At 37.3% G+C, this 18,045-nt stretch overlaps 1 protein-coding gene across 1 annotated transcript; it reads left to right on the top strand.

The window, feature by feature from the left end:
- Window positions 1–313: 313 nt before the first annotated feature.
- mmp2 (matrix metallopeptidase 2) lies at window positions 314–16,972 on the top strand. Its single transcript, XM_032560574.1, has 13 exons — window positions 314–674; window positions 851–1,077; window positions 1,882–2,030; window positions 2,490–2,618; window positions 4,647–4,820; window positions 5,478–5,651; window positions 6,272–6,445; window positions 6,696–6,851; window positions 6,951–7,077; window positions 11,870–12,006; window positions 12,522–12,681; window positions 13,012–13,121; window positions 15,856–16,972. Exons 1-13 carry the CDS (start codon window positions 522–524, stop codon window positions 15,957–15,959), a joined length of 1,974 nt encoding a protein of 657 aa, XP_032416465.1. The 5' UTR covers window positions 314–521; the 3' UTR covers window positions 15,960–16,972.
- Window positions 16,973–18,045: the final 1,073 nt, after the last annotated feature.

Raw genomic sequence — 18,045 nt, 5'->3', positions numbered from 1 at the left:
TTATGGGGTCAGACTGAAAACATATTATGCTGGAATAGTTGTACAGCCGCGTTCGTTATCACCACGGAGTAGGACTAAAACTCTGCATTGGAAAAATAAATCGTTTCCATCCGAGCTGTATTTAATGAAGGGTCAAACATTTTCACAGCTGTTTGGTCAACGGCGCACATTTTTGCGTGCAGATTGCATCAACCACTTTTCCTTTGTCTGAAATGAAACCGTTCCCTCCACATATTGCTTTTTTTTTTTTTTTCTTCATAGAATAATACTGAGTGATACACTCTACCAAAAATGTATGACTCCCCCGCTCTAACTCAGCCTGGAGGCTGCGCAGAAAGCGACGGAGAGAAAAAGTGCACGAACAAGCACAACTTTGAAAGTTTATGCAGCCGCTGTGCAAGACGTCCTAAAGGGGGGGGAAAAATCTGCAGAAGAGCAAAGGCACCACAAGCTGACGGACTGAAAGCAGCAACCACTCCGAAGCAGCTTTTAAACCAAACTTAAAGTATTGCCCTGTGAAAATGGGCTTTCCGACGATATCTAGGTGTCATCGGGTTATTTTAAAAGTGTTTTTGCTTCAGTTTATCGCTTTTCAAGCAACAAATGCCCGCCCATCTCCTATAATCAGGTTTCCCGGAGACGATACCCCGAGAACAGACAAAGAAGTTGCTCTGGTGAGTTTATTGTTAAATCTATCTTACAGAATGTGCATCTAAAAGCTGCTGTAAAAGCTTTGCGTTTGTACGCAAAACCCGTTGTGTGATACTCAGAATAAAAAGCTATTGTTTATATATAAATAATAATGAGAGGAATTCATTTCCATCTTTTTTATCTTGCACATCTCCTGTAGCACTATCTGAATAAGTTTTATGGCTGCCCACAAGACAGATGCAACCTTATGGTGCTCAAAGACACTTTGAAGAAAATGCAGAAGTTCTTCTCCTTGCAAGAAACCGGAGAAATAGATGCCAAGACGGTGGAGATCATGAAAAAACCTCGCTGTGGTGTCCCGGATGTGGCCAATTACAACTTCTTCCATAGGAGACCCAAGTGGCAGAAGAAGGACGTTACTTACAGGTCAGACCCGTAGGGACTTTTGTGTAATGTTCCAGTAACTTGGTCTTGGCAACACCTACAATTCCTACTTCCTACTTTTTAACTTGGAACTTGTCAAATATTTGAACATCAAAGTGCTGGTCAACTCTAAAGGGACCTATTAAAAATACACATGTTGGGTGTACTTGGCTAATTTAATGTCATCCATTGATACAATGTATTATTTACTTGTCTTAATCTCATTAAAAAGCTTTCAATAAATCAAAGCATTCCAGATGTAACATGGTACTTGCTTCCAACTGACACTTAAAAAACTCCCCTAAGCCTCCGTTCCTCACCTCCTCCCCTTTCCAAATAGTTTTAAGTGCTTGGATTTTTTTTTTCTTCTTTAACCAGCATAGCTATGAAGTATGCATCAAGAATTTTGTTATGATGCTGTTTTAGAATCACAACTTAGTGGATTTATGTGTCCTAGTCATTACAGCCTGCCTGTTAGTATGTTTTCCACAAAACTGTTAGACAAAAACAATAACAACAAGGTCATGCATGGTTTTAAAGAAAAGCACAAAGTAAACTGGGTCAACAGATTTAGGATTTATTGCTTAATTTCAAGAGTTTCGGGAAACGCTTTCATAGATGACTCCCGTCATCTATGTGAGTCATCTATGAGCTCACTGTCCAGCTTTTTTTCCATTATCTTGAAAAGAGAGGAGAGCTATGTGACACTTTGATCTTTCCAAGGAGCATGAGATGTTTGATCTTTTCAAGGAGTATGTGTGCATTTGTAGTCTCATTTTGAATTAACACATTGGTATTTCTTTGTAGAATCCTGGGCTACTCTCCTGACCTGGACGAGGAAGTCATAAATGATGCTTTCTACAGAGCCTTTAAAGTGTGGAGTGATGTCACGCCACTTTCTTTTACTCGCATCATGGATGGAGAAGCTGACATCATGGTTAATTTTGGCCGCAATGGTATGCTACGTTTGCAATGTGAATTATGTTTAATATTCTTAATATACAGCATTGATTTTTGTTTCCCTCCCTTAAGCACCTCCCTATCCAGAAAACAGTTGAGCAAAAGTTCAGATGTCTACAGGCTGTTTGCAAAGGACCAATAACACAAATGTTTTTATGGTGACTCTGCACATGACCATCCTATATTTAAGGAGCGTATAATAAAACAGTGGGAACTGTGGTCTTTGCAAAGACCATTCCAGTCATTCCAGCTAAAATAAGCACTTGATATTTACTTAAAGTGTTATAATATCACTCTGTCTGGCCACAGCCAACCACTTCGAGAAAGAATCTGGTAATTACAGTGAAGGACAAACAAAGCTTCTCCAGAGGACATAAAATTATTGTTATGGGCACTGTAATAGTAATATTGTAAGAAAAAGAAGGTGTAATCTTTGTTTGGATGTGTGTCAACAGAACATGGAGATGGTTATCCTTTTGATGGCAAAGATGGTCTCCTGGCTCATGCCTTTGCCCCAGGACCAGGAATTGGGGGTGATTCCCATTTTGATGATGATGAGCAGTGGACCTTAGGAGAGGGCCAAGGTAATTGAGCATTGACTCCATACTTTACACTATGAAAAGCACATGAGAAAAAAATAGCTTTTTGTACTGTTAAAAGTTCTAAATGATTCAAGCATATATCTACTTTTTAATTTTTTTTTAAATGTATTTCAAAGGTTCCTCAGTTTGTTTAAATGCCATTAATGTTATCCCCCAAAATTCCATGCTTTTGGACCTGTTATTATACCCTGACTGAATGTTGTGTATTTCCAGTGTAGGATCCAAAACGGGGCTGTTTCCCTATATTATGAGAGGATCCTCCTACCACAGTAGTGATTGAGGGATGCAGATCATCTGTGCACTTTTGAGCTTGAACTGGACACTTAACATATTTTGATGGCTTACTACATGTTTTACTTTAAAACTGAAGTAGATCATTTTTATAAAAAAATATTATTTACATATTTGTTAAAACTATTGCTATGTCATGACAGTAGGAAATGAGACAAGTAATCTGCCAAAATTTTTTAACTCCACCAGCAGTTGCAGCAATACAACACTCCCAGTAAGAACCAACCAATGAGATCCAAGAGGAATATTTTAGCAGTCTTAATCACGCTCTTGCACACACTGCTCACACCCTGCTCACAGCTGTGCTAATGTCAGAGAAACAACTTAATGTTACAGGAAAACTAATAATTTATCAAGTTTTTGGCAGACTCCACTATGTGGGAAGGATGGAGGGTGAGTTATAGCATAGAAGAGAGAACCTGTGAGGTGTGCTTGTTCAAAATTTCAGACTAAATCCACTGTTTACTCAAAACTGCAGCTTTTTAGCAAATGACAACAGTTTATAAGATAAACAGTTTATTTTTTAAAAAAATGTTTCAATGCATAAATTATCCAGATCTAAAATGACAATCAAAAACTAGAATCAAAGATTTATAACATTTGCAGTCACTTTATGGAAATGTGTTTCTGTAGCAAACTGTAAATTAGATTTTCTATGGCAAACTTCTGTAACAATTTGTGTTTGGAGCAAGATGACAGAAACCTAAAGAATGTGGTGCTCCAGTGTCGTAACTTCAGTTTATTTCACAGTGGTTAAACTCTGAAACTGACACAATCATTGCTGCCAGGGAAGTTAAACACAGTCACACACTTCTCTGGGCTTGTGATTGCTATAGTTTGTATTTCAGAACTTAGACACTGTAAAACTTTATGAAATGATCTGAAAATCTGATAAAAAAAAGACTACTCATTTTCTTGCCAGAAATGACTAAAATCATATGTTTGTTCCTTTTTTTCTCCAAGCCCATTTCATTTATGTATTTCAAGTGTAAAACAGTTTAACATCAAGTATTACTGATGTTGTGTTAACAACAGTACTAAATACTTTTGTTATTAAGTTTAAAGCTGATGGAAAATATGAGCTGGATGCAGTGTAACCTAAACTGGGAGACAACTGAAATAACATGCTCAGAGTATTCAGCTAATCTGACTTAACCCTTCTGTAGCGGATACAAATTTTGGTGTATTGTTACTTAGTCTGCATACAGAAAAAAGCATTGCACATTTAATTGCTGTAGTATATTAGGTGATATTTTTAAATTGGTAAGGCAGCTTTACCCTACTTTGTTTTGATTTTTTAAATCTTTGTCTGAAGATACTGGCACTCAATATAGAAGTTGAAGCCATCTGGAGGCTGATTAGAAAAAATAAACTTTTGGAATTACACTACGTGACCCAGATAGATTTGCTCCAAGTTTTATTCATTAATAAATTAATTTTGTGTTGATCTCTTGATTTACAAAAAGTCTACATTTTAAATGCGCTTTTCTTTCTTGGGATTTCATTGAAATCACATGCTGCTAAGCTGTTTAAATATTTTTTTGTGTCAACTACTTTTACTATTAAATCATTTTATTGTTGCTTTCTGTATTTACTTGTAAACAAATTTAAGATTTTTAAGACACTGACATTCATCTATCACTTTGCAGATAATTGATGTTATGTAAATAAGCATCTAGAGTTAATGCATCATCAACAAGACAATTTTTGTTTTGACAGTGGTGAAAGTGAAGTTTGGCAATGCTGATGGAGAGTTCTGCAAATTCCCCTTCCTGTTCATGGGGACCGAGTACAACAGCTGTACATCTCAGGGTCGAGATGATGGATTCCTGTGGTGCTCCACCACCTACAACTTTGATGAAGAGGGCAAATATGGCTTCTGCCCTCATGAGTGTAAGCTTGTCACACACTTCTCAAATTTGGAAGTCAGAAAGACTTGGCAGAGTCTCCTGGCATAAACAGCTTAAATTCTCTGAACAATCAATTACTTTCTGGCCTCTTTATCTCAGGAACACTGATGCTGTATTCCAGCTTCATTTCAGACTTTATAACAATATTATACAATTATTTCTACACTCAAAAACCCTTCTGTTGTTTTGGACAGGAAGAAAGTAGGTTGAACTGTATGCCAGGAAAGCATGTTATTTCAAGCAAATAACTTGCTCTGGAGTGAATTATGGAACATTTCTTTTCCATGTTCAGAACACTGGGCTTTACTAACCACTTTGTTTATCTCTGGTGTTCATGGTATAAGCATTGTTGCATACCTGGTCCAAGCATCTACCAAAGTACATGTGTACTAAGATGTTTCAGATAATGTGAACATGTTTGAGAATTGTTTTAACCAGAGCTGCTTATTCTGTTAAGCTCTGGCTAATATTGATGTGGAAAATGTTTGCTTTTTGTCTTTTCTCTGGCTCTATGTCTTACATTATCACTCATGGCATTTTATGATGATGTTTCTATCTTGTCGTCACTAAAAGTTACAGCGTGTCATGTCTTTATAGCATTACACAAAGCTTACACATACTTTTTTTTCTGTTTTTACAGTACTTTTCACCCTTGGTGGTAACGGAGAGGGCGCGCCTTGTAAATTCCCCTTCAGCTTTCAGGGAGAAAACTACGACAGCTGCACCACGCAGGGCAGGGATGATGGGTACCGCTGGTGTGCCACCACTGAGGACTATGACCGTGACAAGTCCTATGGCTTCTGCCCTGAAACTGGTAGGTGTTTTCATCTGCTCCCTGATATGCCCAGTATACGTCACCCCAATATTGAATAATCTAAAATTGTATAAGACTTTATAGGAAGCGATAACAATCACATACATTTGTATACTGTTTTGAAGTCCCCACTTTGAGTTTGTTAAAGTAGATGTAGTTCAAGTTTCTTGTGTGTCTATCCCTATTGTGCAATGCTTTTCCATTGTTGCTGGCAGGAATTCTTCAAGTGGGGCTTTTCAGCCTTGCTGTGGTTAGCTTAATTACAGTTAAACTATTTTAATGTGCACTGCTTTACTTTCCATTCAGTCAGTAAGATGTGTTTTCGGTTTAGATAGAGAAGTAGGTGAGGAGTTGGAAACAAATAATAATAAGGACAAAAACTGTGATGTCACACAGAAAATATTACCTCGAAAACACATCAATTTTGGTTGTGCTTTTGACTCTGTTCCTGCTGTGGGTCAGCTAATATTTGTGTTGTGCTGGTTAATTTTCACTTCATCCACACTTCTTTCAAAGTACAACCTGTAAAACCTAACTTTGCTTGAAAAACATTTTGGCATTTGAATCAGTCTAAACTCTACTGCACACAAACCTCTAAAATAATCTACTGTGGTTTTCAGCAATGTCAACAGTGGGAGGAAATGCAGAGGGAAGCCCCTGTGTCTTTCCTTTTACCTTCCTTGGAGACAGCTATGACTCCTGCACTTCTTCTGGACGCAGTGATGGGAAAATGTGGTGTGCTAGCACTAAGAACTATGACGATGACCGGAAATGGGGTTTCTGTCCTGACCAAGGTGCAAAAGCTTTGAGACTTACAGATTGATGTTGGTGTATTTTTGAGAAATCACCCAAGTATAAAGACCACATAGAAAAATCAAATTATTTATATTTTATTTTGCTTTAAGTTACATAAAACCAACACTCTGCATAAATGTAGAATACTACGAAGGAAATTGTGGAAATTCCAGTCATAAACCTGCCTCATTTAACTTGAAACCAAATAAAAAAATGACTCACAATACCATTTGATTGGATTGTTTTCAGGCTATAGCTTGTTCCTGGTGGCGGCCCATGAGTTTGGTCACGCCCTTGGTTTGGAGCATTCTCAGGACCCAGGAGCTCTGATGGCTCCTGTCTATACTTTTATGAAAGACTTCAGACTTTCTCACGATGACATCCAAGGCATCCAAGAGCTCTATGGTGAGAAGAAATGTCATACCATTTTCTAAAAAGCCTGATTATCTTAACTGGGAAGCAGAGAAAAATAAGAGTAAAATTTCCTGGTATATCTGACAACAGGTGTGCCAACCGACAAGCCTTTGCCTCCAACCCAGGGTCCTGTCACTCCAATGGACCTTTGTAAAGATCCAGTTATCTTTGATGCTGTTGCACAAATCAGAGGAGAGACGTTTTTCTTCAAAGACAGGTAATAGCTTAAAATGTAACATGCTGTATTAAGAGGGCTTTAGCATGTGTGCATGCAAATGAGGAAGCAGCCTTGCATATTCACTAGACATTTTCAGTTATAAACGTTGTTGTTTAGATTAATGTTGGGGATATTTATGCAAATTTGATAGTTCATTTAATCACTAATATCATAGATAAATGAGGCACATATTTTGTTTCATAAAATATATAAAAATATTTTTAAAACTCTGTTCTAAATGATGATCTATTTATTTATTTATAAGTTGATTCTGGATATATCAAAACTAGAATAAAATGTAAAAATTTAAGTAACTACACCTTATTAAGAACTATTTTTTTTAAATTAATAATCGCAATAAAGTAAATTTCATGATTTGTGGTGATTTTTCAGTTGCCCCCTCCCCACAGAAATCAACAAAGTAAAACATAAATGCTGACAGTGCTTCTACCCCATGAAAACTAAACTTTACAGTCAGAATGTTGGCTCAAATTGAATAGATCACTGTAAGTTTGTGGTTCCCACAGTTTAATTTTTTATGCTCAACTAACAGAACATCAACTGTTCGGACCAGTTTGCCACTTCCCAGTTACAGAGATTCCTATTACTGGGAGGCAGTGGCTGGAAGAGGACATTGGATGTTTAGATGGTTGCCCGCTCTTATTACTTCTTAACTAAATTAAATATGTAGATCAAACATGATGAAAGCCAGGGGTGCTGAAGATGTCAAAGGCACAGAGAAAAACAAAACAAATTTTGCAGGAAGTTTACACGACAAAGAATACAGTGCTGCAAAAAATATTGCAACTAAGACGTTGTAGGTTGATCAGGAATTGGTTTCCACTTTGGCTAGGCGAAAACATATTGGTTTTTGGGTTTTCTGTGTTTCTTTTCTGCCAGCACTCAACCTCTTGGCAGCTTCTGGTCTTACATGCCAAATAAAAACATCACATGCGCATTTGGCATTTTAGACGGTGAACAAATCACATGTCCACAGCAAATAGAAAAATGTCATTTTAGTATTTTTTGACCTCATTGCTTTTAACTCAGGAAGAGACATACATTTTCATTTTGATAATATACCATCTCCAGCTACATTTTAATGTATTTTTCCACAATTTATAGTTAACAAATTATAAAACTTAAAAATATTCTAAATATCTAACATTAACGCTAAAAGTATGAAAGAGATACTCACACACTGTGATACTCATTCAGACATGTTTTCAACATGAACATTGCTGCATTTTTTTAGAGTCGGCATGCCATCAGTGTGGGATGAAGGGGATTTTGCGGCTAACTGTAAGAGTCTAGTAAGGGTGTTTTTTAAGGTAGTTAGAGGAGAGAGTTAAAAGTCTGTAAAGATTAGATTTGGGTGTTCATGGTCTTTATCAATAGCTGTTCTTGCAAAAATGGCACCCTTAGTGTACCCCAAACCTCATCACAGGATATTTTGTGAAAAAAATAACTTCCTCAAATATCCCTGTCTGGGTACCTAAAGGTTGCAGCCTGATAGTCCAGCTACAAGATAAAAAAATCAAGGGGTGACCAGTGTCTCACACCACATGTGTTGTGTGTGGTTGGCAGGAAACAGAGCCTGATCTCCCAGTACTTAACTACAAGCAGTAGACTCCTACTCAACATATGGGCATGCCAACTCTGCACTGATTAGAAAAACAGCACTGAAATTATCAAAACTCACTAGATATTTGAGCTTTGGTTTCAGAGAAACAATCATCAACAATCGGATTGAAATGATATATCGATATCCTGCGGTGAGCATGAAAGTAAAACTTAGCAGAAAGGGGAAAAACAAGCTAATTCCCTTTCCCGTACAGAGGCAAACATAAAATTCATTAGTCATCAGAACAGTCTGCAATCCTGTCCTCCACTGGCGCCGATGCATCTCAATGCTTTACAAAGTTCACCAAGCAGAGCTTTTGTATATGAGCAGTTGTTTGCTTTTGCCTTATTTGAATCGGAATTTGTAGGAAATATGAAGACAGGTTTATGTTGCATAGCTGTCAACATTTGGTTAATGGGTAGAAAGATAGACTTTGTCAGCAGAGGATCTCTTGTTTCTTTCAGTTTCTAACCCATGAGTTAGAAACCACATATCTCACAGATCTTACTTTATTGAAAAAAAAACCCCCAAAAAACATTTCATTTCACTGTGGGTCTTATCCTCACATTCAAAGTGAGCACCAGAGCAGCACATAAGCTCACAGAGTGCTCTTCGGACCATGAAACTTTGGCTAGGTTGTTTGAAACCAAGCTGAGTTGAAACCTAAATCCATTCAAAGCTTTAGAGGACTGAACATTTAAGCAGTGGAAGAAAGGGAAGAGTTTTGAGTTCAGTATGTGAGAGTTACTTGCTTTCTTGCTGAATATTTGGGCAGGCAAGGACATTTTGTTTTGTTGAATCACACAGCAGGCGTAATGTTTTAGCCCCATTCTGTTATGTGAATGTTGTTTTTGTTTTAGAATGTGATCATGCACCAAAAGACCTAAATTTGCGGTGAACATGAGGGAGAGAAAACAATAAGCTGTCTCAAACCAGTCTCACCTAATGAGATGCCTTGAAGTTATTTGTGTTTTATAGAGTCGTTAGCCCTATTTGCATGGAATTAGTTTTACCTGGGGACCACATGCTATTTGTAATAATTGCAGAGGTTGTCTGTGTTCTTAAACTTGTGCAAATCGGCTATGTCAGCAATTTGTAAAGTAAAAATCCCCTCGCAAATTATCTACTATATTCTGCTGAACTCCAAGGTTCTGTGATAATCCAGTGCGAATAGGCATCGCTGTAATTTGGACAGAAATGGGCGGGATCCAACACGCAATTGGGCATTTTTTATTTCCTGGGCAAATTTTTATTTGCTTTAGGGCAAAAAATGGAGGCTGCGTTGGAGTATATTGAAAACCTTTTGGGTCCTGGACCAGAAAAACCCTATAGATCAGCAAAGTGCAACATCAAACAGGAACGGCTCAGAGAAGTAGCAGAATCAGATGCAAATGGTGGTTTGCATCATGAGCCACCATAAGAATCCTTTTCTTCTGTTTGTAGCCTTCTGGTTTACAGCTTGCTAGCTCTTGCAGTACCACAGCACTGAGCTGTGGCTGTAGCCTGAAAAGTTGTTCTAACATCAACTCGCATCATTCCTCAGGTCGATGCAAAACGGCGCGTTATCATCATATCCGGGAGATGTCCATAAATTTCAGCAAAATCTCAGGATTCTCTACCTAGGATGCTCGTCACATGAAAAGCAGACATTGGGGAGTAATTCATTTATTACATGGGGTTCCCAGATAAGGCGTATGCCTTGTAAATAAGCCTTTAGTACAAGCAAAATTCTGTAGCTTTAAGAAACGACTGACGCTGACATGTCTGTAGTACTATAGCTTTGTTGACTCTTGGATTGTAAAACTGGAGTCTGTCGTTATGCTGAATCAGCACCTGTGTGATGTCCCACAAATCTTAACACAGTGCAGTGAGTAATGCTCCCAGCACTCCCTGAGGTCAGCATAAAACTGTCTGTCTGGAGACTTAAGGAAAACACTATTATAAACTCTGTTGCATAGAAACAGTTTGAGAAACCTACTGATTAGACTCCCTACCAGTAACATCTGCTCATGCACTTGGGATACAAGCACACGTGACTGGTTTCAGGATGAAAAATCTGAAATTTCTGTTCTGCTTTATTAATAACACTAATAGTTGCGCTGTGACTGACAGACTTAGAAAACATTTCACAAGGATTAGAGCAATGTGGACAAATATCAGCTGAAGAACTTCTTGCTGTTTGAAATAAAATCACGCAATACTGATCTACACAAGTTCATATTGTGCATTGTTAGATGATTTTCTTAGCCATGAATACAACTGGCCTGTTTTGCAAAGACATTACTATTTAAAGGCTGTGCTCGAGGCTTACTACACCAATAATTATTGGGCTCTGAGATATTTGAGAACTCTAAATTATAAAGCTACCATAGCATTTTCTGTCTGTAATATGCACTGGTATTACTGTGAAATGTAGCGATGCATCCGTAAGACCATGGCCATTGTCTATTAAATTTGCCTATTGAATTTAAAACATGTTTTCACCAAAGAATTTGTTTTTGTCATAGTCCTGATGCCCAAATCATACTATTGTATAACTGTCCTGCATTTTAGAGGCTCAAGAACATGCACTGCTTAAGGTTAACCCTCCAGCAGAGCCTGTTGTGAGAATGTAAGTGATGCAAAAAAAATAACACTCAATACTGTACCAAACTAAAAGTATAGTAAGAATAATAGAAATGTAGCTAAAGGGCTGTTGTAGAGAACTCTCTCTGTTAGCTTGTCAACTTCATCTTTTATTGAAAAGGAAGGCAAAGTAAACTTTGACAGATCCATAAAACTTCTGCTATGTCCATCTTCACTTCAAAATGATCAGGCTAATTTTTGCTATTGGCAACTTTTTTTTCCATTTAGAAAATAGGTCAGTGGAAAAGAGTTCGGGGAGCTGCTGCTGTTATTTTGCAGCTGCGTATTGGAAATCCAGGCAAGATGGGTCTTGTTCTGCTGGCGTCTGCAGCCTCAGTTCTAATGAGTACCAGATGCTCATGAATCAGGCCATTGTAGCTGGCTGGCCCAGTGAAGCACTTGCACTAAACTGCAGAACTCAAAGTACACATGCTCTTCCCCCACCTTCAGATCAACCCCTCTCCGTGTCGGTTTGCCTATCAGGCTAATTTCTTTCCCTGGCTCGTCTGTTGCATGATCACTCACTCGTTCTCTTTCTGCCAGGTTCCTGTTCAGGTCAGTGAACTTCAGGAGCAAACCCAGTGGCCCTATGCTAGTGGCCACCTACTGGCCTGACCTCCCTGTGAAGATAGATGCTGCCTATGAAAATCCAGTGGAGGAGAAAACAGTCTTCTTCTCAGGTTTGCTGGAAAACAAAAGATATTTAAGAAATAATCAATCTGGGTCATACTGAGACTTAATCTCTGATCCTTATGAGCAGATTTTCTGTGACGAGATTCTTTTTTGCATGTTTTCTTTAATACTTTACCACCATTTTACCACTTGATCACCAAATTCTGAAGCCAAGGAGTTGCAGGAATGTTGGCTGAGTACTTGTTTGTGGTGTGCTCTTAAGATATTCCACCATAGTCGTTAGTGGTTTTAGAAACATTCTCAGCATTACATTAATATGAAAATATCCCAGAAAATTGGGAAGCTTTGCACAATATATTATCTAGCCTTGAAGACTTTGACTTTATTTAAGAATAGTTGTCCAATAATTTCATTAAATGTGTGTTTAGATGGAAAAAAAGAAGTGCTTGATTGAAATGTTTTGCTTATAAGGTCAACATAAAGTTATATCTTTTATTACTAAAACTCAGTGACAAGCTGTGTTTTGCAAATTCTTCCATTTGGCTGTTTCCTTTGATCCCAGGTGATGAGATGTGGGTTTACAAAGCCGATGAGCTGGAAAGAGGTTACCCGAAGAGGCTCTCCAGCTTTGGCCTCCCTACAGATGTGCAGCAAATCGATGCTGCCTTCAACTTCAGGAAGAACAGGAAGACTTACTTATTTTCTGCAGACAAATTCTGGAGGTGAGGACAGGGACACGTTATCCAAGTATTTGCAAAGCTGCAAAACACATCAGACCTCTTAAGTGAAAACTATGATACCTCTGATATCATAACCTTTTAAAGCGGTACTAGTGTTCATCTGGATTAGGTTTGTGTTTCGGTAAGACCTAAACTACACTGTAAACCATTCCACATCTGTTAGTGCTTACATAGCATGGAAATTTGGAGTGTTGACTCACTGTTTTATCAGCAGTCTCAAAGGAAAATGTGACCTCATGCTTATTATGCCCTTCCAAAAGGATGCATTTTAATTTCTGACTATGTTTTTTTTTTTTTTTTTTTTTTTTATAGATACGATGAAAGTAGTAAGGCAATGGACCCTGGCTTCCCCAAGCTTATTGCTGAATCCTGGAACGGCATTCCTGATGACATTGACTCTGCTTTCAGTCTGAACGGCATTGGTAAAATTACATTTTTAAGTCATATTAAATACATGCAAATCTCTGTGTGGCAGTTTTGTTTTGTGGTTTGGTATTTCTGACGAGATATAGACACATCTGTCCCTAAAGAAAAACTACTTTTGAAATCACATGCTTTAACAAACAGTACACGGCTCAGAGCCTCGCTTAGCTGTAGGCTACTTATAAGTTAGAAACTTTGCAAAGTGAAGCAGTGATTTCTGAATTAGCATGTTAGTCTGTTTATTATTGCTGTATTATTGCCCTGCTTGTATGCTATCTTTAAGCCAATAAGTTCTTAACATAAAGCCATGGTGTGGTATGCAAGGTTCATCTGACCAGCTACACCTAAGTTAATTGTAATCTTTGTAAGTAGGCAGAAAATAATACCTATTGTGTGGTGTCTGGACAACAATTGTCTTGTAGTTATTATCTAAAACTATGGCTCCTAATACAGCTCAGCTCATTATATGCTAGAAGTAGTACATGATAACCAGAATTTTTTTTTTTAACATTTGCTACTCCTCTGGTGTAAGACTCAAGTATTTGTCTCTGTTGGTCACTCTGTTCCTCTAGTCATATAAATAAAGAAGAAGCTCTGTCCAAATAAGACATTTTCTGCAGTCAAAACAAAATTGTTGCACTGCCGTATGTGGCTGGCCATTCTAGAAATTTTTCCCTTTTGATTTATCAACATCTGTGACGTATTGCTTGTACCAAAGTGACACTACTAGTTGTGGTAACATTTGTTTCAAACTAATCAGAGATTTACAATTATGTCACTTTACATCATCAAAGGAACAAGGATGTTCTTTAGGATTTGGACATCAACCAAAAACTAATTTATCAGTTTAACCAAAAGCTTCAGCATCTGCCTTCTTCTTGGTTATGCTATTTGTGAATCTTTTTCAGGGTAATTTAATTTGATTATAAACTATGTAAACTACAGCAATGCTAATAAAATAGCAGTTTTTTTGAAAGTTTCTGTAATCTCATAATAATGTGGAAAAGACCTATTTTCCACATTACACTCCTCTGATAACACAGATAACACTTACCTGATTATATATAGAACATTTCTTGCCAGGTAGACTACAGATCCCTGGACACTCAAATGGTTGTCAACTTGTGAGCAGCTTTTTAATCTAAATGTAAACTTTTTGAAACCTTAAACATCAGTGCAACAACTTTAGTAAAGTTTTTTTTTTTCTTTTCTTGTATGACATATGGTGCTATTTTGGTTTAAATTTGTTGATTTTCCTTTTTTTATGTTGTTCTTGACCAGAGCTTTGTTTCATTTAAAGCTCCATTCAGAAGTTGGCATCCGTGTTTTAAAGGAACAGATTCAGAAATCTTCAAGGATGCATAAAAGCAGCAGACCTGAAGTCAGGCTGTGATCTATTTATTATTATGGAAGACAGAGGAGATGCTTAGTTGTTCAGTCTGTGATTTGCAATGAGTGAACACACAATGGTTTTTGATCACATTGTCTTCAGGGTATGCTATTAAAACCAGATGAAAACAGACATTTAGATAGATTGCTTAAAAAGACATAACCATTTATCTCACTTTGGTATTAAGTCAGGCTGAGCTTTTTCTCTTTTAAATAAGATAGGCAGATAGGAATACTAAACATATTTCTGTTTGCCAAATGCCTAAGTGATGAGAGCATTGTAGGGAGTTTTTGAAAAAAAAATCTTTACATTTTATAGATAACTTGCATGTCCTTTGTTGTATGCCTTTCCAAACAGTTTTAGTATCTTTCCACGAGTGTCTCATTATAGTTTGAGGAATTTTGACCAATTCTTCCTCACAGAACTGCCGTATCTGAGTCAGGTTTATAGGCTACCTGGTTTTCAAGCACATGTTCAGCTCTGGTAATGAAACTTTAATTGTTCTGAGCTTGAGATGGCCACTTCAAACATTGTCTTTGTTTTCCTAAAACCAATGTACAACTACATTTGCTGCTATTCTTAAGCTACTGTCCATTTGAGAGACAGTAAACAGTCTGTTTTTGCCCAAGTGTCAACTTCCTTGGGCAACTGACCCGATTTCGTGAGATGTTGCTTTAATATTTCCACACAGTGTTCATTATGACATGCATTTTGTTAAGTCCCATCAGTTATTTTCACAGCAAGACACAGAGCACAATGCTGCCACCTCTGTACGTGACATGGTATTGACACTTGTGTATAATTGTTTGAACAGAAAATATGACATCTTTAGGATCATGATGGGGTTAACTAGAAAAATAAGACATCTGTTTAGACAGCAGATATCTATTATCAACTCTGCACAAAGGGGAATTTTCAAAAATGTGAGCAAACGTTTTCCTTACAGTCAGCTATGTGTCCACGGGGTTTTGGAGGCTATGCAAATTATTTCCCTGGAGTTTTCCATTACTGCTCTGCTACCATGCACACAAGCATCACATACACACATTTATATAAGGCAAGTCTGTAACCGTCGACAAAGGTGCTTCTGTGCACCACTTAACATATTTCACAAGGAATATTTCTCAAATTTTAACTTCAACTGAGATGGATTGGGTATTTCTTTTTCATAATTCATTCACAATTGAAAAAGATTACACAATTTTAATAATTTTAAAGGCCCATAAATGTGTTGCAATATTCATCCAGATTTTCTCTTGTTGAACACAAGCAGTTTAATATAAAGCTTCATAATGTTTAAATCCTGAAACATGAATGTGAGTGTTACGCTTGTCTCTTTGCAGATTACAGCTACTTCTTTAAAGGAAGCCACTATTTCAAACTTGAAGACAGCAGTTTGAAGATCGTCAAGTTGGGAGAAATCACAAAGGACTGGCTTGGTTGCTGAACATCTACCAAAATGTTTCACAGCAGGTGATGATGGTCTCATGAGATCATCAGTGTTAATCACACACAACTTGAGGTTGTTTCAGTGCACACTGTTACACGTTTTTATCCTTGGCCACTCTGCAAGCTTCTATGGGACACATGTACCTCCAGCCTCCAGTATAACCGATCTCAGCCGGTAGAATGGCATTTCAAGGCCTTTTTTCACAGGCTAAATGTATGCACCTGGCAAATTGCTTTATTTCAGTGTGATTTTTCTAATTGTATGACTGATGTATGACTTTTAAAAAAAAATATGAACCCCTTTTCTTTTTTTTTTTTTGAGGAAGACCGACATCAGGTATGTCTACATTGCATTGCAGAGTCATACAGTGCCAAGAGATATTGGCTATTTTTGCAAATTTTGATTCTACAAATTCTGTTTTATACCATATGAATAGATACTGGCCAGGGATTACTTCTGTATCCAGTGTAAAAAGCAGAGCTTTACATAAATGTATCAGTTGTATTAATTTTCTCCATGTGCAAAACATGTACATGCACAATGTGACCGAGAATGGTGCTTTCAGAATTTGCTTCTTACATTTAGTCCTGCATATGTAGTGAATATTTTACACATTGTTATTTTGTGTGATGGGAGTACTCAGTACAACCTGGATGTTAGAAAGTAGCATTCAAAGGCTTGTTATTCTTTGTATGGTTAGCACTTTGTATATTACATACAGGGGAACTGCACAAAAGAGAGACCAGATCTTGTTGGGATCTCTCTGTTGCAGTTGTCTTGTGGTGCAGACAGATTTATTTGGTAGAAAAGGCACAGGTTGCCTCTAGATGCTATATAGGTTTGCGCCATGATGGAACAATAACAAGAACATTGCAGTAGTTTTGTCTACTTGTATTTTTATATTAAGATTCTTTGTTAGGTTTTAACAACATAGTCATTATATCTTGTATTTTTTTTCTAAAGCTTGTGCACTTTGTCTGTCATCAATAAATGTGGTTATTTTAACTCTATATATTTTACAAAAATATGTAGACATAATTGGGATTCATCACCTTCAAACTTAGAAATACAGCAACAAAGAAGTGGTAGAAGTACAGTCAGAGATATTTGCACACTGCTAGGGATCTTGTTCATAATCTTTATCCCTTTGATGTTTCTCACCAAACAATAAGCACATTTTAAATGTGCACCAAAAGGAAAATCTGAGATAAAATCTTGCTTATCTTAAAGAGCCTTTGGCAAAACAGAAGACTGACTGCTTTATATAAAATAATGTGAAAGGTTTCTGACCATTACTTACGTCTTTATTATTTTTACTGTTTCCAATTCACCTAATAAACCAAACCAAAAACCAGATGGGTTTGCTAATTTGTATATTTGTAAATATTTATTTGTAGTACTCACCTGGTCAGGGCCGTGCAGAGACCTTTGGAGGGGCAGGGGCTCAAAGTTAAAAAAGGGCACATTGAACAAGATCTTAAAACATCGTACAACAACATAGCAACAGCCCATATTAATCAAGAATTTAATTGGATCCTACTATATCATTGCCATCATGTGGGGACAATGCAAAGCAAATGTAATCTATATTTTCCCCAATAGGTATAAAGTTGCTTTTTCTCCTGCTGACAGACCTGGAGGTCTGAGTTGATCTGAGACTGTAGGTGTTATACAGACCGTTGGAGAGAAGGTCACTGGTCATGAAGTTATGAAATAAGCAAATTTGCTGCCATTTTACTAATTAAGTCCTAATATCTATTTTACCTCTAGAACAACTTGGCTGCAGACTGATTTATAGATCAAAAAAGCTCAAAGGGTTTAACTCTATATAACTTTTTGATGTTGGCACCTCTGAGATCTAGAATTGTAATACTGGGATATCAAGGCAAAGAAAACTCAGTAGCTGTTGGTAGGGGCCCCCTAAACATTCAGGGGCCCTTAGAAGTGGTTTAATTGTAACACGGACAATAGATCTAAACCTGTAGCATTAATTTATAGAGAATGACAATGTTATTCAATTTTATTTAATGCATTCAGCTGAGAAAAAAACCCCATTTAGGATTTAATTAGGAAGTTTACTTTG

The sequence above is a fragment of the Xiphophorus hellerii genome, chromosome 4, assembly GCF_003331165.1.
Source record: "Xiphophorus hellerii strain 12219 chromosome 4, Xiphophorus_hellerii-4.1, whole genome shotgun sequence".
Taxonomy (NCBI): domain Eukaryota; kingdom Metazoa; phylum Chordata; class Actinopteri; order Cyprinodontiformes; family Poeciliidae; genus Xiphophorus; species Xiphophorus hellerii.
This window is presented reverse-complemented; position numbering and strand designations above follow the sequence as displayed.